Here is a 25,342-nt window from a genome sequence, read left to right on the forward strand (position 1 = left end):
AGAACGAGCAGTGCTTTTTATATTCGAATAACAGCGCCTTCACTTATTACATGTCCAGAAATACAGATGTCGCTAGTAACGTCTATATAATAACAAATCACAAGATGGCGTTAACAAGCAAATTAAATTGAATTTTCATATCATACAGAATGCGACTTCATCCCGTACTTACAGACGTAGCAACTTGCCCTTTTCGTATGGATATTTCATTTACTCAAAATCTAAACGAATTATACACCTAAGCCTTCATACTAGATGTTTGGAAACAGCATGAAAATACGTTCAGTAGTTTTTGAGATTATTGCGACCATAGAGACGGACGGGGACTTTTGTTTTTCTTTTATTGGACGTTTGGACTATTGTCAGGTGCTTAGAGCTGTAGCACTGCGATCTACACAGATCTATTGTGCTCGCCCTTTTCAGAGTTCGCTACCTACACCCGTCAGGGACGTGAATTGAAGGATATTCTTAGTAGCGATGGTTTTTATCTCCTCAGGATAGGATGTAAACTTTCCAAATGTGATATTACGTTTATGCGCGACAGTGGGCAACAACCACATAGGTGTGCAGTTTCCTCTTCAGCTTGGCAATCTGACTTTGTTTTATATAAATAAAGAATAAAGAAATTAGATTCTTGCAATACGGTATATACTTACATGACTTGAATTGTTGAACCATAGCAGCGCTGTCGGCCGCATGATGGTACTCGTACAATGCGCGGCCGACAAGATCGTCCGGCTCGTATCCGAGTGCATTCTTCAATCTGTAACAATTATCCAAAGATATAATATACATAACATAAAGTAACGTTACAACTGTTTCTTTATACAGTGGACCCCCGGTAGTCCGACAATCATTTTGCAGGGCAGTATCGGACTATCGAATTTGTCGGATTATAGAGTACTGCCTAAGACCCCTTATAGTCCGAATTTTTTTACAAAAGAGTACCTTGTAATCCGACAAATTATAGATTCAATGATGATTCTTTATATTATATACATATACAGTGGACCCCCGGTTATCCGACAAACGTTTTGCAGGGCAGTGTCGGACCATCGTATTTGTCGGATTATAGAGTGCTGCTTAAGGGTCCTCTGCTTATAGTCCGGAATTTTTTACAAAAGAGTATCTTGTAATCCGACAAATTACAGATCCAGTGATAAGATTCTATGTTATATATGTATGTATATATATGCACTCTGAAGTATATTGTCAAAGTAATATTCAATAACAAATAATAGACAATGTCGGATTACAAGGGGGGCCGGATTACCGCGGGTCCACTGTATTTATATTGGAATGATGAAACCCGCCTAAGCGTATTCGCTAGCGGACCACCATAGTGAATTATGATAGGATGAGCATGAAGTTAGGTCAGGTAGCCCATCGTAACGAACTCACCTATTATTAACCACCATAGTTTCCAAGGGGCGGTCCCCGTGGAGGTCGACGTAACATGGTAAATTGTTAATTACTACCCCCTTAAAAATCCTTCCCCGTTACAACTGTTATTCGTCAAAAGAGAAGACAGATGCATTGTCAATGTCGACATTGTGGCAAACGGTATACTTGACATGCCCACATTTCGCTGAGTATATTTGAAACAGAAATGATTAGAGGGCATGCCTGCCGCCGTCGCTTGGATTAATTTTTGTTTTGTTATCGGTGTTTCTCACTGGAGAGTCAGTTAGAAATATAAATTCACAAACCAATTCAAGATTACTTAATAGTAAAAAAATAATACAAAATTAATCTTATGGTATATTTTTCTACCACAATTGTGGCAATCAAGCATCGCCATCTGATAGTAAACTGCCATTAAATTCATATTACTTAACTCAATTATACAAACTTCCTTAATTGAAAAAATTCGTAGCACTTAATAACTTTTAATGTACTATGTACTAAAAAGAAATCGTTCCTCTATATATAAAAGATCTTATCAGAAGATTTTAAAGCTGAAGAAACGGCTATGGTATTTCGTATGCTGTAAAATAACTATTGTGAGTCAGGTGAATACTGTACATTGGACTTTAAGATAACAGTGAATGACTTTTGATTTCAGTGTTTATTTATAACTTTACATAATATATTGGTCTATCTACCTGTCCGGATGTACGATAAGAGACTATTCGAGAAATGAGATTTATTGGTACCTCCTAAAAATATTTAGGTTTATGAATATAAAAATATTTGTATTGGAAATATGCCCGTTGATCTCTTACAGTTTTTTAGCAGATATTTAAGAAGAATTTAGAAATGATAAATAGATACGACAAAAATCTGTTTAAATGTACCATCTACCAATTAAGTGAAAACAAATTAATAACATTTAGGCATTTCAAGACTGAAAATAAGAACTAATTAGTATTTAAGTATTGTAGTGGTTCATAAACGTACTATTTACAAATATTTTTGAGACCCCCATGTTTCTTCAAACAAGTTTTATTTTTATTTGTTAGAAAACCTAATAAAAGACTCAAAAAAATTAGGAACGAATTTACATCCAATAAGTATACAGTATTGCGTGATGATGCAAAAAATTATTAATAACAATAAGTTTGGATGAAAGTAAAAAAGCAACTTATTAAGTTGATTTGAAAATATATAAACTTATAGGGACCTATTTTCTTTATATATTACAGAGGCATCGATATAATTTATATTTATTATATAGAAAGTTAATGGATATCCAAAGGTCACTTTCAATGTGACCTACAGTTCCACGTATAGGATATCTTTACCGGTACACGGTTAACCTTGAACGACCTAGCACCGAGTGCAGCTAACAACAGCTCAAAAGCAGATATCACAATCCATAATAATGAATATTCTTCATTAACTCAGACACAATTGTAATAAAAAGAGTTAATTAAACGGGCTTAAAGCACTTACTGTATTCAAAAACCCCGCCATTTCCTGCATATAGCAAATCCAACAAAATCACTCATTTTCATCCACAAACACGGTATTTAAAATACATAACACAATCACAAAACACATCACTCCAGCCCGGACCGATGCTGAACACAACTAATCATCACAACATATTGTGTACAAAAAATCACCGCGAAACAACACCGCGTAACCTACAAAATACATTTGAAGGTGATATTTTTGTTGATATTACCCGACCGATTTACACTGTGCTACAATGTTGCCGGAGCAAACTGAAATACTCGTCCATGTAATTTGTTTGTGTAGTACATTAAAATATCACGTTACAGCGACATCTTTTGGTAGTCACAAGTAACAGTTTTACACAATAATTATACAAGTAAACTATTGTCATTTCAATAAATGCTTTGATTAAATTGTATCATGTTAGAATTAAAGATATTGAACTATAATACATATTTCAATAATAATAATATATGTTTAGTCTATTAAATACTACGTTAATTATTTATCTTCATATTCAAACTGTAAGCTAATTTAAAAATAGAAAAACCATTATAGTTAATTGCTACCAATTTTTAAATTTTATTTTTCTGTTATACATATATATATATATACCAAAACACAGTAGGAATATTCTTGTACTTAGGAATTCAATGAAAATTGTATGTTAAAAATTGGCCATGTGTAATAAAAATGTGTGTGCTTCTCTAAAACATTAAAATAGATATGCGTCACTGGTTAAAACTAGAAAAAAATAATTACTGTATTTGGCCAATGCTGTCCTATTTTCTAGCGTATTGTGCATAACAATGTAAAGTTTATGAAATAACCTCAAAAATTAAATAACAAAGATGTTATAGAACTTATTGTATCCCATCGGAATTTACAGGTCAAACTGGGTACTCAATCATAAACTGTTATTACTCGCTAAAGAATAAAATAATTTTAATATTGCCAAAGTATGTTTTTTGTTCTTTTCAAAACTTGTTTTTATTATACCCAACTTCCTTTTCTTATCATAGGATAAGAAGAGGAAGTTGGGTATAATAAAAATATCTTTGTGGTCGACATCTATATTCATGATCATCTCGTTAATCACTCCTTTCCTTGTCATATAATCTTTTACAAAGTTCATCCACGTATTTTTCGACCATTCACATTTATATATAGCCTTTTATCTTTACAATATTATAATGATTAAATTTAATACTCTTGTTAATACTATAAAATAATTAGTGGTAAACTTACGCGTCATCAGTGTAAGTAAACTTCATATCCAGGCTGTGTTTGGACAGGAATGTTTTGCTATCCAATATGATCTCGATATTGGCTGGATGAGGAATGGGTCTCCCCACAGCGATAAGGGATCCGTTCTTCAAAGGTTTCTTGTCTTCGCCGTCCTTTTTGTCTTCTTTCTCTTGGTTATTGTTGTGCTCCTGAGGTTTATCGTTGTCCTCTGGAGTTTGCATGTGCCCGGTGATGTGTATAACCTGAAAATATATACGTTTACAATTAAATTTTAACTTGCTTTAAGCGTTTTTTATCAGTATATTAATCGATGACGCAAAAACTTGAGGTACAAATATTTTGTTACGGGTATTAATTTTACGAAAATTGTGAGAATGAAATTTCGCTCATTCGTTGTTTATGTAGATGAGTGTAGGTTTGTATTTTTTTTAATTATGTATAAAAATACTTTTGTATACTGTTAGTCTGTGTGTGTCCTACCTTTAATATTATTTGTCTATAGTCTTACTGAATGGTGAAACCACGAGTACATATTAATAGACAAAGCCGTAAATACTGGCCCATAATTATAATTTACTGTGTATGGGGATAACACGAAAGCTGTGTTTAGGTTTGAGGGATGAGACAATGAAATTACAGGGTGAAAATGAGGATGTGTGACGCAAGAATGTCTACACATGAGGATACCTAAGGATAAAGTAAATATCTCACTATTGTGCCAAGTATGGTAAGGATATCACGTCCGTTTTAATTGCTCTGCTATATTTAATTCAAAGTATAATCATACTGCAATTTTAAGTTAATTTTAAATTGTGAAATTATTCTAATATTGATGAACTTATTGAAATAGTTAATTTTAAACTTTCCGCTCCACGTATAAATATCCTACGAAACAGACACACTTTCGCATTGTGATATATATAAAATGATAAACATAAACAGAATGATTAAACCATTATACATTACATATATATTAATAGGAAGTATAGTAGTTTCTTATCAGGGCTATCTAATGAGTAGTAGAGTTAAAATTAATATAAAAAACCGACGTCAACATTGAATATGAATGGGTCAACATTACTATTAAATATTAAAACTATGAATAAATGATGTGCACTTTAGAACATTAATTTACTCAGGAATGGAAAATAACAGATGATTGGTCATTCATGTAAAATGCATAGTTAATTAATTTAATAAGAAATGCACAGTTATAAACATAATTCCTTAACATTTAGTTCGGGTGGCTCCCAAATGAGTTTTTAATGCGTTTCCTTGTTATTTTCCTGTAGAAGAACTTTAGTTATATATTGATGCAAATGGACTTTGCTTTGAGGCATCATGTTTAGGACTCAGGTAACAATTCTCTTAGGTTCTACAGATCTTAGACGTATTATACCAGAAGAAAATGAGAGCACAGCGGCTTAGTAGTTTAGTACCCCTCACTTATGGAATTCAAAGGTTGTGAGTTCAAATCTAGCCGAAAAAAAACCTGTATGTAATTTTGTTTAAAACTAAATTAATCCGTATAGTCTTGTCACGTTAAGTTCATGTATACTAGATAATGTGTCTGGCTTTATCTTCAGGGATTAAAGTCCTGAAGTTATATATAATTACTTATATATAACAAAAATGACATTTAAAATTTTCAACATGCTTCAACTACAAATTATTTTTAAACCGTAATTAATTTAATATACGTAATTAAGCAGTATTAATTAACATATAAAAATCACATCGACCATAATATGTATTTCGATTAAAAACTCATTTAACTATATTACGCGTTACAAACAGACTATTCTAGACGTATTAGATAAATGAAAGAATGTTCTTATCATTGTTGCCTCGCAAATTGCTATATATAACAAGAAATGGTCTTGCTGTATCATTAACCACATATGTATGTATTAAATATTGTAAAGAGGAAATATTTGTATATTAGTAACGAATAAACTAAAAAATAACAATACAGATTTCAATCACTTTTTTACCATTAGAAAGCTTGTTTCTTACTGACCTTACAGCTTACTAGCTGTTACCCGTAACTTCGTTCGCGTAGAATTTACCTTAATTTTTTTATTCAAATATAATTTCTAAATTATAAGGTAGGCTAAATTAATCCTTATAACATTAGCTATCTGCGAATGAAAGTCCCGTCAAAATCGGTTCAGCCGTTTCAGAGATCACCAAGTACAAAAAGACAGGCTAAAATTTAAATAAATATATAATTATTTTTATTTGTATAGTATTTATTATGATAGGAAAAAATATTAATACAAAAAACGTAACTTTCATAAGTCGTTTTCATTTTTATTTCTATTACTAGAAAAACTTAGAGATCCCTACTAAAATCTTAATAATAAAACCCAAGCTGTAAAAATATCCACCTCTGCGAAACCGGAACAGGCCGCTGGTATACAGCTATGAATAGTGAATAAATATCTAACCTTATATGAAGCTGATTTCAAATGCACATTTCTGCCCTTGCTGGTGAGCGTGCATTTTAAACGAAGCAAGAAGTCACGTCGACCGCTGCCGTTCGAACGAAGTGCTTCGCGAATCTCGTCGTGGTCACACGGGTGACTGAATTCAAACACGCTCTGACCCATTATCTCCATCTGAAATGAAGAAAGTTCACAATGTCAAATATAGAGCGTTGCCTCGGGGTACTAGCAGATAAATACACCGCCTTACTTCAGGTCGCGGGTTCGAAACGAAAGTCTTTAAAACGTACTCAAGAGACTAGACATGAACTAGACGGAAGAATTCAATTAGAATGTTTTCTCATTCATTTAACAGAAATGTTAACTTAATATATGTATTTTAAATAAAAAAGAATCGGTGAATGTACATAATATTCATTATCAAGAGCTGAACCTATTCTGTTATACGTTTTCTTGTTGTTTTCATAAAAATAAACAATAAAAACATGTTCAGTAGTTCAATAAGTTCTTAAATTTCCTTCATAAGTACACAAGGTTGCAAGATATTTTTATAATGTAGTTAATTCGTAAAGGTAATTACTTAAGCAGACCCTTTAATCATAAACTCAATTACAACGATCTTCTTACGTGTCTTCCGAAAAATGGTTACACCAGAACTTAGCGACTTATATGTCGCTTCAGATCTTGTTTAGGTCTTCTTTCGTGCAGACCAAAGAATACAAAGATAATTGAGATGATAAAGAAATTAATATCGAGACTAAGGAATAATGCGTGCCATTGCTATAGGATTACATTTACAAAAGTATTGTGATTGTTGTCAACACCAAATCAGACTACTCAAGATCGCATATCTACAGGCATTTAGCAGATTCCAGGTTCTCTTTTAGTAATAAGTACATAATACATTTAATTTTACTAATGTAGAAATTAGGATAAAAATATGTGCATCCTCGTGAAGTTCTGTGGCGAAAAGGTAACCAAACGGATATACTTTTACATTTGTAATATTCCAAGTATTATGAACTTTCTGAGGTTACCAATTAATATAGATATCGAAAACGAGTCAGGTTAGGCCGAAGTTACAAAGTTTGTGATAATGTATTTTAAAGAGATATAAATACTTTATAATACCTATACTATTTTGTTTATAATACGTAAAGAAGGACAAACATAACTATTCAGGCTGTATTTTACGATGGCAGCGATATTAAAAATAGGTAAAATGGATCTAGGAGACCGTAACAACAGACTAAATAGAAGCTCTCCAACGACATACGTTTAATCTGATTTTAAAAATCAAATATCACTATTTTCCACAAAATTATAGATAAATGATAATATAATTCGGGGCTTATCTCGTCTTATCCTCCGTCTTTGTCGGAAAAAACCTACTAAGAGCACTTTAATTTCATTTTGTTGTTAAGTGGTTATTGATAGGTACTTTGTCACAAATGTATGATAAAAATCGACCTGTGCCAGAGATGAAATCCGAGATAAAGTAATAGGGTTGCGTATCTATTTTAAAATTTCCACTTGTTAACTAAACTTGTTTATTAAATACTCTACTATTATGGGAGGAAAGGATTTTTTATGAATTATAATGGAATGCTTTATCCGCCTGCGCTACGCTTTACGCTAGCAGAGTACCAGTGGAGTATAATGTGTGGAGTATAATGAACATGAGGTCAGGTCAGTCTGTCCCGTCGTGGCAAATTTACTTTCAAATTATCTTTTAATTTATCATGATGATTTCCAGGGCAAACCGCGGATTTTGCTAGCAATGGGGTCAGTCCAGTTTACTAACAAAGTCCTTTCTTTCCAGAGGAAGGGATTGTCAATTACGGGGATTAATGGCCCAATCGCTAACAACGTACTACGTCAGTCCCTCTCTGCTAACTAGAATTTCTCCGCTATGAGCTAAGTGACATTAACAACCAGTGGTTATTGCGTTAGCGCAGACGGCTTTATAATTCCAGTATATTATTTTATAATAATAATAAGTCAATAATGTTAATGAACTGGCTTAAGTTTAATTAAATTGGCTTTTTTATATTCAAGTTTGATTGTATCTATATAAAATTCCTTAGTTTAAATACAGAAGTTTTAGCCTGAAAGATTAACAAACATTCATTCATTGTCACAAACTCCACGGTTACCATATTCGTAAGATTCCGTCTTATTAAAGTCCATTAACAAAATATTACCTGAGACACTCCCAGGTGATCGGCAACATTTTCACTGCAGTAAACAATGTCCCCTTGTTGCGACAGCACGAAAAGGAATCCGTCCAGTGCCTTCATATACGACAACTCTGAAGATACATCCTCCAACCCTTCAGGATTCTCAATTTTGGGCTGTTCTGTGCTGTCTGTTGGAACTGTAAAGATAACATTACGGGAATTAAAAAAAATATATTTTTCTTTACAGAATTAGACTTAGTCAAGAGTCGTCTGTGTGTACACAATGTTATTTATTTTTGCTGCAAAGCAGTTTGCTGTAGTAGCTGTGTTTTGTTTGAAAGGTGATATATTAGAGTAATAACAAAACAGGGCAATTCACAGAGCGCCTTCAAGTCCCAAACAAAGCAGACCTTGTGTTATGGATACTAAATAACTGATATAAATATATACTTGAATGCTTTTTTTTTATAAATACATACATAATATACATAGAAAACATCCAGACCGATACAAAGAATCAAACTCGCGACCATCGAAGTAAAGCGGTGTGCCTCTAAACCTTCGACACTGTCGAAGAGTATGGTGGTGAGGGGTACCACAGGCGTCACTTGATTACATGTGACCATGGGGTTGTTTATTCATATAGGCGATATCTGCCATTAACCGAGAACGTTAGCTTGTTTACCATTACATACAGTAACATTAAAAAAATATGGTAGGTTAATTACTGAGTGCGACATACCAAAAACGAAACACTAATCATTTCAGATAATATACAACAGCTGCAATTGCTATAGAAATAATGATCATGAAAGAAATATGATCTCATTCAGAGATAAGACGACCCTTGCAAACATTATTTTTTTATATTAATGTACTATTTTAAGTTACAATTGCAATAAAAAGCAAGAGAAAAGAAGAGCAAATTCAGGGTTAGTTGCCTATGTCAAGGTACTAAACAGAAAGTTAATTAAATTACTGTCTCAAAGAAGTAAAGTGAAAAAATTAACGTAATTAACTTAAAAATAAAGAATGCAATCGACAGAGAAAGACAGAGGAGAGTTTGCTAAACGCCTTTAAAACTAAGTTACAGTTCTAAAATCAAATCTAAAATCAAAATAATTAAAAAACCATAACTTATCAAAAGATATTCTTAAAATTATACACTTTGAGTTAAATTAGTCAATCAATGGAGGACTTTGCATTTTATTAATACAAGAGTATAAATAAATTGTTTGACAGTTGAATAAACTCCTATATTAATACGTAATTTCGTTAGTGTGACAAAAGAAAGAAAGTCAAGAATAATTCACTGGAATTCCCTGTATTGGAAGAGTAATGCCTAAAATACATATAAAAGATTTTATTATATGACATAGGGTACAAACGACCTTGCGGCTCATCTGATACAAGTGATTAACGCCTACAATGAGCACCCGCAATACGGTTTTGCGGGCTGGACTTTTAAGAAGGTATAAGTTCTTTTTTAAGGTTTTGAGGATATATTCGAGAGATTACGAACTTCGATCTTTTACAAATTGCCTGGAAACCGAGCGACAGACAATGTAAGAAACTACAGATTTGCTTCATACGTGCATAGATAAAGGTACTTATAATTTTTAGTATTAAATAGGTACACGGATGACAGTTTTATCATAAATCTGACATTACACAAGATACTTGACGTCTGTCTTTCATTTTACTTCATACCTACAATCAATTTACGGGCAAGTTTAAAAAAAATAGATAAAATGACAACGAATCGATTTTTATTTCATCTAAAACTAATGTCCCGCTGTAATATATATGTAAATTTAGGTAAAACATTTCTAAATTAGGTCTAGTATTTTTGTGTCTTAAGTAGTAGTATTTTTCTGTCTTTCCACCACAAAACAACTTAAAAAAATATTTCCTCCTCATAATATTACTATTATATATATAAAATAATACTCGACGGAATCAAAAAGTTACAATAATAGCATATGTACAACACTTTATATAAAATATAGTGTTGTACATATTGGTCGCTGATAATATTGTACAATACAATAAACCGGTTAAGTATATTTTTTATTTAGTCTCACTTTTGCTAGCTGTGTATCCCACATGGTGAAATGACTCTACCATGTCCTGGAGATCGTTCTTATACACTTCGCATTCCATCATATCAAACTTTTAATTTTGTATTGTATTAATTGTATTAATTTCAGGCAAAAATAAATGACAACATACCGTCAACATTGTTAACCCAGATGGAGTAGATCTAATGCCTACTTTTTTGATTGCGATGTTGCAACACTTTCTGCGTCCATATTTCAAATCAAATCAAATTTTAATCCAACATACCCCATGTGAGTGTGTTGGATTCAATTCAAGGGGGGATTTAAATTTAATATCAAGGGGATTCAGGGGTCGCTTGAATTAATTTTTGGTTTGACATTGGTTTCCTTCACCGGAGTGTCAGTCAGAAATATAAATATATAGGCGTGTGCCTACTTATATTTCTTACTGACACTGTTTATAGCGTTGACCATAATTAAACTCACGACATGTTGGGCGTAACTCAGGGTAGTAAAGCACGAAGCTTTTAAAAATCAAAACGTTATAATTTACTTTTTATATATTATCAGGAGTAATATACATTTATGTATTTTATCGTCGTTTTGCGGAAGTCTATTTTGTTTGCTACTTGGATAGATAAGGTAGTATTATTTAGGATTAGATGGTTATGTTAAGAAAAGTGTGTCGGTAATTTACTTATTTATATATTTTATTACTGTTGCCTGCAACTCCATATGCGTGTACATTTGTAGTTGTTATCTATATTATTATATGTTACTGACTATAAATCAAATCACAAAAAAATATATACACATAACGCAATTTAACTAATAAACTAATCAAATCGCTGTGTGAACAAATAGTAGAAGACATATGACAAAATGAAAAAGCAATAATTAATAATCCACCCCTTTGTGGGCTATTCTTCTAAGATTTCTTTAGTACACACACAATTTAACGTAAAAACAGCAAGAGGGTAGCTCTTGCCGTTTTTACGTTAAATTGTGTGTTTAACACAAATAGAAAGATAGTACATTACGGTAACATTTGTTGGGGAAAATTGATCACCACAAGTAGAGATATCACCTTCCTTAATGGTGGTCAAACTTGGACTATTATACTTATAACACTACTTGAATATCCAGTATCCATGTTTAATTGTAATGTTTCGATAAGACGCACATTAATGCGGAACTGAAGGCCCTAAGATCATATTAAATGATTATTATCGTCATAATATCCTTACATTATAGTCTAAGCAGAGAGAGCTGAATGGGATCTACAACAACGTAGTGTTTCATGAGTTATGTTGTGAAACATTTAACTGTTGTATTTATATAAACCAATTACACTCAGTTTTCTGCCTATCTCCTAAGGAACTGGCATGTACTTATGTACACATTGCTTCATAAGGCAGCCGAGTTCAATCGTATCAGTCAGCTGACTGAGTGAATCCAAGCTATCAAAAATATTTAAGCATATTTACGACTGCAATAGTGTAATTTTGTTTTTATAAATTTAATAATGTATTTTTAAGCATTATTATAGAAAAATATTAGCTTAGGTACTGCACTCTCTCTACCTCTTTCTCTCATATAACTTTATCAAATTTAATTGTACCAAATTTCATATTTTCGTAAAAGATCTAAATTTTATTTCACGTATTAATCATTGTCACATATGCCTGTTTGGCACCATAGTAGTATAAAACAACATAATAAATTCATTGGACAAACCATGTAGGTTACAATTTACAGTAAATATTTTCTACACTCGTATAAAGAAAGTACAATAGCGAACAGTCTTCTTTTTGAAAATAATTAAACAAAATAAAAATATCTAAAAAAGTTATCTTTAGGTATTTTTATTTTGTTCAATACTGCTTAATGTAGTGATTCATTAAATTTCAATTGGATGGTGCCAGACCGGAGTGACGTTGTTGTGGTTTCGTTAGCATGCAATATAAAAGCTGGCATACAGCGCGTGCCAAAGTTACAAACGAGTAGGAAACTTGTGGTCTAATACACCTACTAAAACATGCAGCGATAGAAGACAATGCCTTACAATTGACCACTACAGGAAACATTAATAATAATTAATTTATATACATAGAGGGTTTCAAAATTAATATATAACTACATGATTATTATAATTTGGTAACATAATAATGCATATAACATGATGTATATGTACCTATATTAAAAAATATAGATATAACTTAATATTGTCATCCCGGCCAACGTACACATTCGTTTGTGTTATCTAATCCCGATTGATAGAGACTAGACTGAAGTACTAAGACTATCAATATATACAATGAGAAATGAAATAAATTAGAGTTACAAGAAAAACATTATTAGTATTTTTATAGACCGTATAAGGCGATAGTAAACGGAGGTAGGTACCGGGAAAGGCCAGGCTAACTTATTACGATTATAGTGATCTCATAATGGAGACAAGAGTCTCCCAAACTGTATAAAATTAAGTAAACAAAGTCCTTACTAACTTAAAACCAACAATACTCTTTTCTCTTTGCCTAAACCGCAAGGGATCTGGCGTGAAGATAGATGAGGAAGGTTTTGCAATTGCGTCATGCTCAAAGTGCATAATATTTTTGCACTTATTAAAAGAGAATCAGCAAAACCATAGTCAATAAATTCAATTCTATCTAGACCTCTATATTGATCTGGGCTATACTGGTATCCTTTATCATTTAATAGCACAATAAGTTCAAACATTATCGTATCCATAGTGTCATTGCCGTTTTATCGCTAAATTAATAAGTTGAGATACGAGTAACTCGTCAACCTTATCTGTTTGACGAACGACCTGCCATGAATTTGTCGGCATAGATCAAAGTAAAGCGCTGAGTGCTAGAGGATCTATAGCCCGTGTAACATTGATTTAATATGTGCCAGTCACTATTCGATGTGTGAAGCTACTTTCTGATTTGTCGGTGCGGTATCGTTCAGTACCTACTTCAGTATCGAGTGTCTGTAATTCAATGAGTACTTCCTGACTTGTGATAACGGCGGATACCGTACACATAACTCATAGGTTACATGGTAAGGAATTTATTGTCTTTGTACCGAAGGAATATCGTGCCGGCAAGACAAGGAATAAGATTTCAGTTTTATTTCATTTTGGCGTGTATTTCGCTATAAAACTTTGGTTTTTTTATGTATTAGTGGCAGGAGGGGTATAAGTCTGGGCGGGGTGGACTGACTAACAAAACCATCTGATTTAATTTATCTTGTATAAAGTACATTAGCGACTGACCGATACTCTTAAAATCGTTCCGTCCTTGTGTTTAAAATATATTAATCATATTATTACAAGAGAGTTTTTTTTTAAATAGATTAGAACTAAATTTTGTTAATTTGTTTTGATAACAAGCTAAAATAAAGCTATAAATAAATAAATGGATTTGTGATTTATCTTCACTGTTATTACCTATTTAACCAAAATTACAAACTTTACTGATATATCCACAATCCAATACCAAACTCTCTTAATCAATAAACCAACCAAGAACCGAACAAAAGTCAAGCTCAATAATCAAGCATCGGACATGACGTGTTTGGTTTTTACAGTTAAACCTTCCTTCATACATTGAATCCTGAGGCATGTACAGAAGCTCTTATTTCAAACTCTCAAGAGTAGACGTAATAAAAAAAATGACATGGGGACTCATGTATCTACCACACGACAGGTGGGAACACTACAGTAGATATTTCCCTATAATCTACGCAAATAAAGTCAATAACACTTTTAAATATTGTAAGTCAAACACAGTTTAAATTTTCCATTCTACTAATTGTTCTAATACTTGGCTGACCTCAATAAACACTATTAACAATACAATGTATTCTTATAAATACACAAACATATTCCGAGACACAACCTTGGGGATCTAACATCTATGAAGATAATCTATAGATATATATATTTTTTATTTTTATCTTCAGATATATCTTTAATAATATATATGTATATATATATAATAAAACGAGAGCTGAAAACTGTCTATTTATCCGCTTGTCTTAAGGTTTCACGTGAAACCGATTAAAGGATTATATTTAAAATTTTAGTAATATGTTATTAAATCCATAGCCTATATATAGGTTCAATTAAAAAAGAAACGGACGAAATAATATTTTTTTTATCAATATTTTTCGACATGTCATCTATTTTATCAATTAATGTTTTAATCAAATATAGATGGTGCCATACAGATGTTGTATTTATGACAGTCATTTAATCATCATCCATGTTACGAATAAGTGGGTACATTTAGATCTTATAAATCGCAACGGATTTTAATGCAATTTCTGCGACAGAGCAATTCAAGAGAAAGGTTTATATCTAAAATACATGCATATTATAGTACATATAGAAAAGCCACGCAATAAAAAGATTTATAATACACACGTGCGAAGCCTGAGTGGTTCGCTAGATATAATGCATTCGTTTAATAGATAACAATCACCTTATTATATCTGTATTTCAGTGTATGTCCGATTAATAGCGCTTATTTTCAATATTCGGTACTCACGCATTGAAACAACGTCGCGCACGCGCAGGTAAGATATCGCCAGGCGCATTACGGAGGCCTTGTCGAGTTGTTCAACCTCCTCCTTCTTGGCCGGAAGTGCAGCCGTCAGTTCCGTGAAAATCTGCATCTCCTTATTGCGACGACATCGCGCTGCCACCCGAGACTTCTCCTTTCTCTTCTCATTGTTCCTGAAATAAAAGTAAAAAAAAAAAATATTAGGAAGATAGGTTAAACAAAAAATAAATTGGGGACTGATAATTAAAAGACAGATTTTTTCTAAACGACGTAGCATTAATAGTCACAATAAAATTATTTTCTTGCTATTATATAAAACAATTTTTTCTACAACGAAAACTTAGTATCACAAGTAAAACAAGAAAATCAGACATTATATAAATTAAGTATGTAGTTGATAATGGAATGGAGTTCTCAACAGCTCCAATGACATAACATTGTATGTGGGTAGATATAGGTACACCACGATGACGTAAAACTATAAAAAATCATACATGACGTTGTCCTACTTGATCGACATAAATACTCTATTTTAAAATACAAACTGTCGTTTACTCCACTAATGTTATTACAAATCAAGATTTTAGAACATATGCCACTCGTAACTTGAGTACTTAGAAACTACTGCAACCATTTAAAAGCATAAGGAAGAACCTGTCCTATTTGCATTAAAAACCGGCTTATCAACGTTACAAATACCTTTTACTTATAGAAGAAAGTTTCTGCCTCTCATCGATAATCTGTGGTGCGCCGGGTATACACATTTTTAATTATTTTACACAATACACATGTATTTAATATTACAATGTAAATTACACACAGTTTAATGTTAATATTCACACGATATATTCACTAAATAACTCTCATAAGTTATAACACAAACGCGTCTGGTCCCATTCAGACCCACGAAGTCGTTTGAGTAGCAATTAGTGCATTATACTATTAATTTGTCATTAGGAACAACAGACAACAATTTTATCGCTTGTTCTAAATGAATACATATAAAAAGTGCGTCACTTAATGCATTTTAGAATAGATTAACATAGTCGTTTGTTAGGTTTGAATGTGCCGATTAGCTTCTCTCGAACAATTGTGTTCCAGGAACATATTGCCATTATAGTATTGAAGTTTATAAATTACCGAAAGAATTTATTATTGTTAAATATTCAGATAAATAATCTGTGTCGCGATTTTACACATTTTTATACAATTTAACTTTTTTATTTATTAATTAAATATTTTCTAAAATAAAGATAAATAAACTTATTTATTTATGCAACAAAATATAAATATATATACAATATATATAAAATAAATATTTTATTAAAAATAAAAGATACCTATATACACAAATACACACATATATAGTAATAAACTTAAATAAATACCAAATAGTCTGACAGTCACAGAACTAAAGAGAGTTAAATTAAGTTACTCCTTATAACATTAGCGATCTGCGAGTGAAAGCCCCATCGAAATCGGACGAGCCAATTCAGAGATTAACAATTTTATTTATTTGGTTTTCATAATTAAAACTTAATTCTACAAAAAAAATATCCAGGAATAACAAAATTTATACGAGACTAATAGGTATAATAGAAGAGTTAGTTCTAAACTGTTCTGAATCCAATACTGCATAAAACAATAATAATAATATTAGAATTGAGAATGACATACACTTTGAAACAGTTAACAAACGGAATTCTAAAAGATATGCGCCACCACGCGTGAGATAAATAAACAAACAGTGTCCGTTTATCTGTCTATCTGATATATTTAGATATATAAGCTTTATATAGCAGTATTAAAATAAAATGGATACGTTATTCGTCATGTCCAAGTCAATTGATTAATGTATTTAGATATATGTATTTACTCATAGATATATGCAGAAAAATAATAATGTAAGGTTCCAATATATACACTGGTTATCAATAATGTATTATGTTCTGGTAGAATAAATTTTAGATCAGAGTGTATATTGGTGATAGAATAAAAGACCAATATAAATTCATTCAACTTGTTAAATATTCCATCAGCTAACATCTCCAGCAACTATTTATTAAATTGATATTTCTCCGAAGATGTCTATATTTTTAATTAGGGAGATAACAACATTTTCGTAATACTTGCCGATAAGAAGAAAAACCTGTTTATATTTACGTGTACGGAATGCTTGATGTAAACAAAAACCGGTCCAGTCAACTCACACTTGACCAGTTTTTATTTATACATTACATACATATTGTCAAATGGGGAAAGACTCGACTAATGAGCATTATCTGTTATACTTCTAGGAATATAAATATATATGTTAGCCGCGATTTCGTCTGTTTATTTTAAGAAAAAAAAAATAGCATGTGTTCTTTTACGTGTACAATGTATCGTTACGTCAAATTTTATTTAGCTTCATCTCCATTCTCCTGGGGACCAATGTGGTTAATTCTTGGCCAAAACTCCACCATAGGTGTAGTTAAATTATTTCATATTCATCCTTTTATGTTTCACTTGTATCTCGCCATCGTATACCATAGGTATACGATATATAACATATATAAGTGTTATATATGTTATATATCGTATACCTAAGTTCAAATGGGGCCACAATTCCACCATCATCAATAAAAGAAACCTAGTGTTGACTCTTGTAATATTTTTTCTATCTACATCAATAAATACATCAAATACTGAGTATAAAAATATTTTCATACTTAGGCCTACAACGTTAATCAGATTATTGATATGTTGAATGATAAAGATGCAATATTAGCTACAATCAACAACGATACCAAGCAATAAATTGAATGGCCACAACATTAGTTATGTCGAACTACTGACGCATGTTGAGGTCCAAAACGTGACACCAATATTAATCACGCTGGAAACCATTCAAGCACAGCGTAGTATTACGACAAAATATTTAAAGTTCATTTAACGACGCCTAAGATCGATACGATATGGAACCCAATCAATAATAAGTCAAAATTATTTGACATATAGCACACTATTGGTGATTAATGCCACTTTGAAATTTTTTTAGCACTATCCATAGCTTAGTACGGCTAGTTGCTTCAGTTGCGTAGAACTAGTAAAAAACGGAACCCTTATGTAATATTTTTTAACTGTCTTTTAACCTAGCTTTTCAGTTTATAGTTATTTAATATATCGACAATCCCGTACTAGAACAACTAACGCCATTTACGGACATATCCCAAATAATCCTTTACAGTGTAATAGGCGTTACTCATTAATAACAGTTCTTAATAAATCAGAACAATGTCGTTGAGGTTGTGAGTATTCTCAACACAAATTCAAGTCGGTCAGACTAAAATAACTAGCCTACTCATGTCACTAATTTATCAGGTTCCAACGAAGCAAAACATCCTTCGATAGGATGTCAAATTGGACAATCTTAGTCGTAACCTATTAATTGCTATAGAACTTCCCGAACCCAATGTTTTACTATGTGTCCGATCTTACTTAACTTTCCCGTAGCTGAGCTGATTATCTCATTACTTTTTATTTTAAGTGTCAAGTGCACAAGTCATCAAGTTTTTTAAATGGAATATAAAGGAAATTTAAAAAGACAGTTTTACTGATATTTTAATATTATCCTCTTCAATTCTCTTCTTGTGTTTTGATGTAACTTCTACACACTTGATCTTAGTTACTACTATTGGCGGTAGATACCGTATGTATGCAGGAAGTGCTAAAGACACCATTACGCAGCATTAGCCATGAATGGTCTTATTGACCGCCAGAAGGTCGACTCCTACCCGATTGGTTACGTCAGAGGGGATTACGAAAGGAACCTGGCGTGAATATATTTAAATAGAAAGTTAATAATAAAAGAAACTATGCTACTTACCGATATATCAAGGTATATACTACAAATGGAGATAAGTCTTCAAATTCATACAGAAGCTTCTGTGATATAGACGATGTTGTATTGGTTACATAAAAACATATTATTATAAGTTAAGCAATATATGGGTTTATCGATTATAAGCAATAAAATATATTAGTACATAGATAATGTCGACTTTAAGACACCAACTACAAGATAAATTAATTAGTAAACGAATCAAAGTAAGTCAATGTTCACATTAACAAGTATGTAACGTGATGCGATAAACTAGTTTGGGCGCTATGATAAGGACAGACACATAAGAAGAGTGTAATGCATTGAGGAAAACTGTCGAAACACTGGATAATGGGAGCATTGAAGCGGAATGACAGGGAGCTATAATAACTGAAGCGCTGTAATTGCATCTTGATAATTTATGCTTGTTTTTACAATACGTTCCATTTATGTACATTACATACGAGTACATGTGCGAGCGTCGTGCCCCAATACTTTGCTACCTAGACTTATAAACCTCGAACAGTTGTTGTCGACTAGATTTGTTTGTCAATTTATTTTTTTGACGGTTATTTGGATGATAATTATAACCTAAGTAACCTTAGGTTACAGAGCTGTCAGCTTCCTATCACTTTGGATTCAAACGTATTCAGCGTAATGTCAGCATGTCAAATGTTCGCAAAGACGCTGACAGTGACAATGGCCTTCAGTAATCTGTAATGGGGCAGTTTACAATTATATCTATTAGGAATACGTCCATACATACTCAACATATGAACGTTAACAAAAAATTGTTTTCGTAAGTAGATATTCAATAATAAATATATTTTCAGTGATTCTAATATTACTCTAATTGCCTCAGCCTATTATTATCAATCAATGTTGGTTAGATTAGAATGTTGTATGGAATTTCTATAATTAAGGGCAGGGTAAACTAAGATATTTAGAGAACAACAAGGCATGTCTGAAGTTCTGAAGTGATAATTAGATTTCCAATATTCATATAATAAACGACTTCTGTGGTGAAATGGGTCTGGGTCATTGAAGAAAAAAAAAGAGCGTATATCAGTTGTTTAATACCCATAATATAAGCTCTGCTTTGTTTAGAACTAGACAGTGTTGTTATTCGTCCTAGTTATTAAATGAAAAGGGTTGATATTCATATGCATACTGACGACTAGGAGTTAACATCCAAATAAATATATGTTAGGGGCGATGGAAATATCCATTTTATCAATTAATAACGAACTGCCGGCTTCACGGGCTGTAATTATTATAGGTATCTCTAATTTGGTAAATGTAAATTATAGCCCATGTTATTTGCTATGACTTGTACATTCCTATATTATCAATTTTATATATATATATATATATATTAATCAATTTTTTCCACGTTATACGTAATGTTAGTTTAAGATTAATTTCTTTGATCTTCACAAATAGATCCAAATTATTTTCCAAACGTGACTCCTTGACTTCGTCATCATATATTTACTTAGTCGATGACTAGACCTACTTTCATACTTTCGTAAATGCGAATTATAAGGAAAGCAGCATATTTCTACTAAATTTTCATTGGCAATTTGTTTACATAGAACATTTGATGTGAAACGTGACAATCACTCAATTATATAGGTAGTGAAGTCGAAATAAAATATACAATATTATAAATAAATTTACATAACAGTTAAGAAATATATATAGAGTATATAGGGGAGCGGGGGGCACGTTGTTACAGGGGTAGGAAGTTACACGCGTTTTTACCGGGATTTTAAACTCTTTGATGGATAAACTGGTTTCCTGGTTTTAAATGTTACAAGACTGTTTAAAATGATGTCTATTGTTTATAATGTTTTAAAATAATAATAAAAAAATATGTATAATTAATGATTGTGTTTATTTATCTACCGTAACATCGTGCCCCGATGATGTAACAACTAGCCCCAATTGGGGGGTAAGATGTTACAATCGACTTGTTTAGTTAAATTTCCCATCGTCAAAAAATTACATACATTTTAATATTTTTCAGTCATATTTTAATAGCTAAATAGACATACTAACTTTGCAAGTAATCCAATGTATAATTTGTTTCATAGCTTTTGTCATATTAACATTTATCTAAAAATTGTAACAATGTGCCCCCCGCTCCCCTACTCTATTTAAATTTATTATCTAGACATATTAAAAACAGTTTTACTTTAACAGCGGACAATGGACAATAGCGGGTCATCATTAAATGTTATGAAAGTTTCATACACTTTTTCAGTTCAGCTCGTGATTATTTCTTGGAGAACTCAATTGTTTTATTTACCGATAGTAATCATAGACACGCCATAATACTATTAATTTCTACAATAATTGAATGAGTCTCCTACACATCCATCGGTTGTAGCTATGAAAAACAAGTTATAACGTTTTTAGGCCAATGTCGGACGAATGAACGCACGCACGGTAAAGTGGCTGGTTAGACGTACGCGCATTAAACGATTGCATACTCGTATAATTAACACAACTACAAAAAGGGGGAAAGGGGATTAGTAATGGGAATTAATGTATGTCAGTTTAACCCAAGGGATTCTACTTGAAACTATTGTTGTCAATAAATGATGAATACGCCTCGTTGAGCTAACCGATCTGACTTCATCCTCCACCACCTACGATTAGTCCAGACGGTAGCACCATTCCATATTTATCAATACAAAAAAAAAATTGCGCATTCTAAGCACCTCTTTAATTACCGTTCCTCTGTCTATTAAATATAGACAACAAGGTCCGCCCGACTGCCCATCTGATCAGAAGTGGCAACTGTCGCCTATTATACATGAACAGTAGTACCAAGAATGTCTCATCATTATGTGAGGCACGTGATACATGTGTTGGAATTCCTGAGGAATAGGGTGGATTTTTTATTAGGTTCACCAACAACTATTACAATATTACATTTTAGTATAAGTACATCCATATGGGTACATTGATCACTATAGAGTGTATAGCAAAGGTAAACACGACATGCATAACTTGGTAACAAATATTATATGTATATTCTAGATCATTATTATGAAGACATATCAATAAAAAACAACAGTTATAATTGCACTATAGAACCAAAATACAACAATTGTATAAAGTATGGTTCTTAAATTCTTAGTACATAATATTACATCTAGACTTCTAGAGTACTAATTTGAGCAATGGTTCATATTGTTAACTATATACATATTCAATAAAAATAACAAATAAACCAAAGTATATGAAAATATAATTTAATACCCATTGTCAAATCGTCTAGTGGAAGTATACTCCGCTCAAAATAGATGACATTTAAAGTTCAATTTCAGTACCTGACTGCATGCCAGGAAATATGTGGAATTACACTAATACTTATTACAGAGTGCAAATTTTAAGTAGATACAGATATAACGATGGGAGGTTATTGTCTTCTTTCATGTCGATATCTCTAAAAACAAAACTTGGTCATAATTGATATAATCGATTAGTCAAGCAGTCTTCAGATTAGTAGTTGTTTTTATTCTGGACATATCATATAAGGACATATCATAACAGCAGGGATACTGATAGAAAACTTTGATCATTAGTGGGAAAATATATTTATAAAAAAAATATTTTAATGTTGACTTCTTTTTAAATGATGGTTTAAATTAGAAGGTACTAGTAGTTACATTCGACTTTTGCCACTCGAAACACGTTTCGTCACATTTTTGCTAGAACTTTCAATTATCACTTCTTACTGCAAATACTACTAGGTTAAAACTGGTCGTTAATGTCTGGATTACCTAATACAGATAACTGGTAGAGAATTTTACATTTCTCAGGTTTTAAACTTTACACATTTATGTTTTATATTTTAAACTTCAACATTTCTTTCTGTAAAACAAATGGCTATTACAGAGTAAACCGTAAAGTTAAACCAAGCTAAAACTGATACTTATTGAAAAAACTGGACACCTTTCCCAAAGAACCGTAATGAAAAATTGAAAACACTTCTCATTCATTCATCATAGAAACTACGCAGTCTCGTGACCAATTTAGTATGAAATTTATTTTCATATTAGATACCATTTAATTGGTGAACTATTTTACGTTCACATTCAACCTGACTGTCTTTTTTAATCACGTAGGTACCTATAGTAAAGAAAATTACTAAATAACTATAATGATAGACAAGTGTTCCAATACCCTTAGTAATGACGACCAGTTACGTAGGTACCTAAACGTCAATTGACGATGATTGCAAAAATAATCGCGTGCCCATCACTCAATTGAACAACCGCAACCGCTTTGAACTGAACTGTTAAAATATAAGGAAACGTTCACTGGCCTATACTAATATTATAACGAAGAAAGATTTAATGTCTTATATATTTGTTACATATGGATAAAGAAAAAAAATACTGAATTAAAAAATCACCTATAAAAACTTCATTATCAGCGAGTAATATAAACTATATTGCAAACAGACAATACCACTGCATACAACTAGCACCTTTTACCTAAACCCTAAATTTATGGAGAATTGATATGAGTTTCGTTATTGTATAAATATATATATATATATACACTATACATACACTGCAAATAATCGCTTTGAAGTAGTTCAAGCAAAGGATATTCCATAATAAATATAATGGACAACATATTCTAAAGACTATCAAAACATATTCAAGTAAAAATATATCGCAGTTAAATATCTTGCCAGTTTTCAACTAAATTACCTAAATAAACAACGGTAGGTATAGTGATAAAAAATGTACTACGTGAACATTTGTAAAGTATAAATGTCCTAAAGTAATAGGTTATTTTGACCTTAGTGTACTTTGTAGTAACAGTGTGTAGTAACCTAAACACAAGTGGATGGATTTGGAAACATATAAAATTAAGAAAGGTATTGAAACTAAAATGAGTCTACGAGTAGATAGAAATAAATATGAGAAAGCACACATACATATTCGGCAACTTGTCTGCACGGAATAAAGGCAGAACAATATTGTCTAGTTTATATTAACTAAATGAAAACTTCACGACCTTGGCTACGTAGCCATATTTAAATTACCTTATTATTAGATACTTGGAAAATTTACTAATTGAAAATAATTATTATCAACGCGCGCTTTGAAGTGTTTCAATCGCAAAGAATATAATTTTCTTATTTCAATATTATTTCCATTAATCTTGAATTATTGTTGGGAAACATCCACGTAGACTTCCCGTGTCTATGCATTTAACTAAGAATAGAGGAGCAATGGAATATTTAATAAAACTTTATATTTAGAACATCTGGAAGATCAATCGCAAACAGTTTATTTTCATTCAGTAACAACACAAAATTCATTATAAAGGTAAAAACCGGATCTCGCCATTTTCCTCAATCGTCATTTATTACATATAGTCAATTATATGTAGTCAATTATTTTGCGATTAATAAACAGTTACTCTACTTGGAATTGTAATTATATGGTACTTATATATATGCAGACTAATGCACATATATATTTCTTTTTTTTAATGTATGGCATACATTGGCGGGGCACGAGTGAGGAATGAGTATGAAGTCAGGCCAGTTATCCCATGGTCTGGTTCCTGATGATTTACCAGGAATTAATAATGTCAGCAATGGGGATAACATTAATAATTACGTTCCTCACTATACAGTTTATTACAACTTCACGTTACGGTCTTCAGCTCATGACCGTTGGACACTGAGGATTATAAGACTATGGCATCGGCATAACCATTAAAATGAAAGTATAACAACAGACTTCTTCAAATAACAATGGAGAAGACGGTAGGTGAAGTTAAACTAAGATAACTAAGACATTAAAATAATCAATAAGTAATACCAACAAAGAATCAAGCAGGTTTATGAAATAAATATCGCTTTAAATTTTGAAATGTTAGGTGACGAATGAGGATTCGTCCATTTGGACTAATTTTACAATTAAAAGAAAAAATATATATCTTTGATCAGATTTTTATCAAGGATGATAATTCGAATGCATAATGATATTAATCAGTCGTTTGGCGCCTATTATCTGCACTTTTTATAATTGTATCA

The 25,342-nt window shown here is 31.8% G+C and overlaps 1 protein-coding gene across 1 annotated transcript in view; it reads right to left on the minus strand.

The window, feature by feature from the left end:
* LOC131851705 (hypoxia-inducible factor 1-alpha-like) overlaps window positions 1–25,342 on the minus strand; it is a 100,172-nt gene that overhangs the window by 53,459 nt on the left and 21,371 nt on the right. Inside the window, exons 2-6 of the mRNA XM_059202231.1 lie at window positions 15,393–15,580; window positions 8,801–8,973; window positions 6,600–6,770; window positions 4,150–4,391; window positions 657–763 (exon numbers count right to left, since the gene is read on the minus strand). Of these exons, the coding sequence (XP_059058214.1) occupies window positions 657–763; window positions 4,150–4,391; window positions 6,600–6,770; window positions 8,801–8,973; window positions 15,393–15,580 (881 nt within the window). The remainder of the gene's footprint in view (window positions 1–656; window positions 764–4,149; window positions 4,392–6,599; window positions 6,771–8,800; window positions 8,974–15,392; window positions 15,581–25,342) is intronic.

This window comes from Achroia grisella, unplaced genomic scaffold, assembly GCF_030625045.1.
Source record: "Achroia grisella isolate CSIRO2021 unplaced genomic scaffold, CSIRO_AGI_Agris_v1 utg807, whole genome shotgun sequence".
NCBI lineage: Eukaryota > Metazoa > Arthropoda > Insecta > Lepidoptera > Pyralidae > Achroia > Achroia grisella.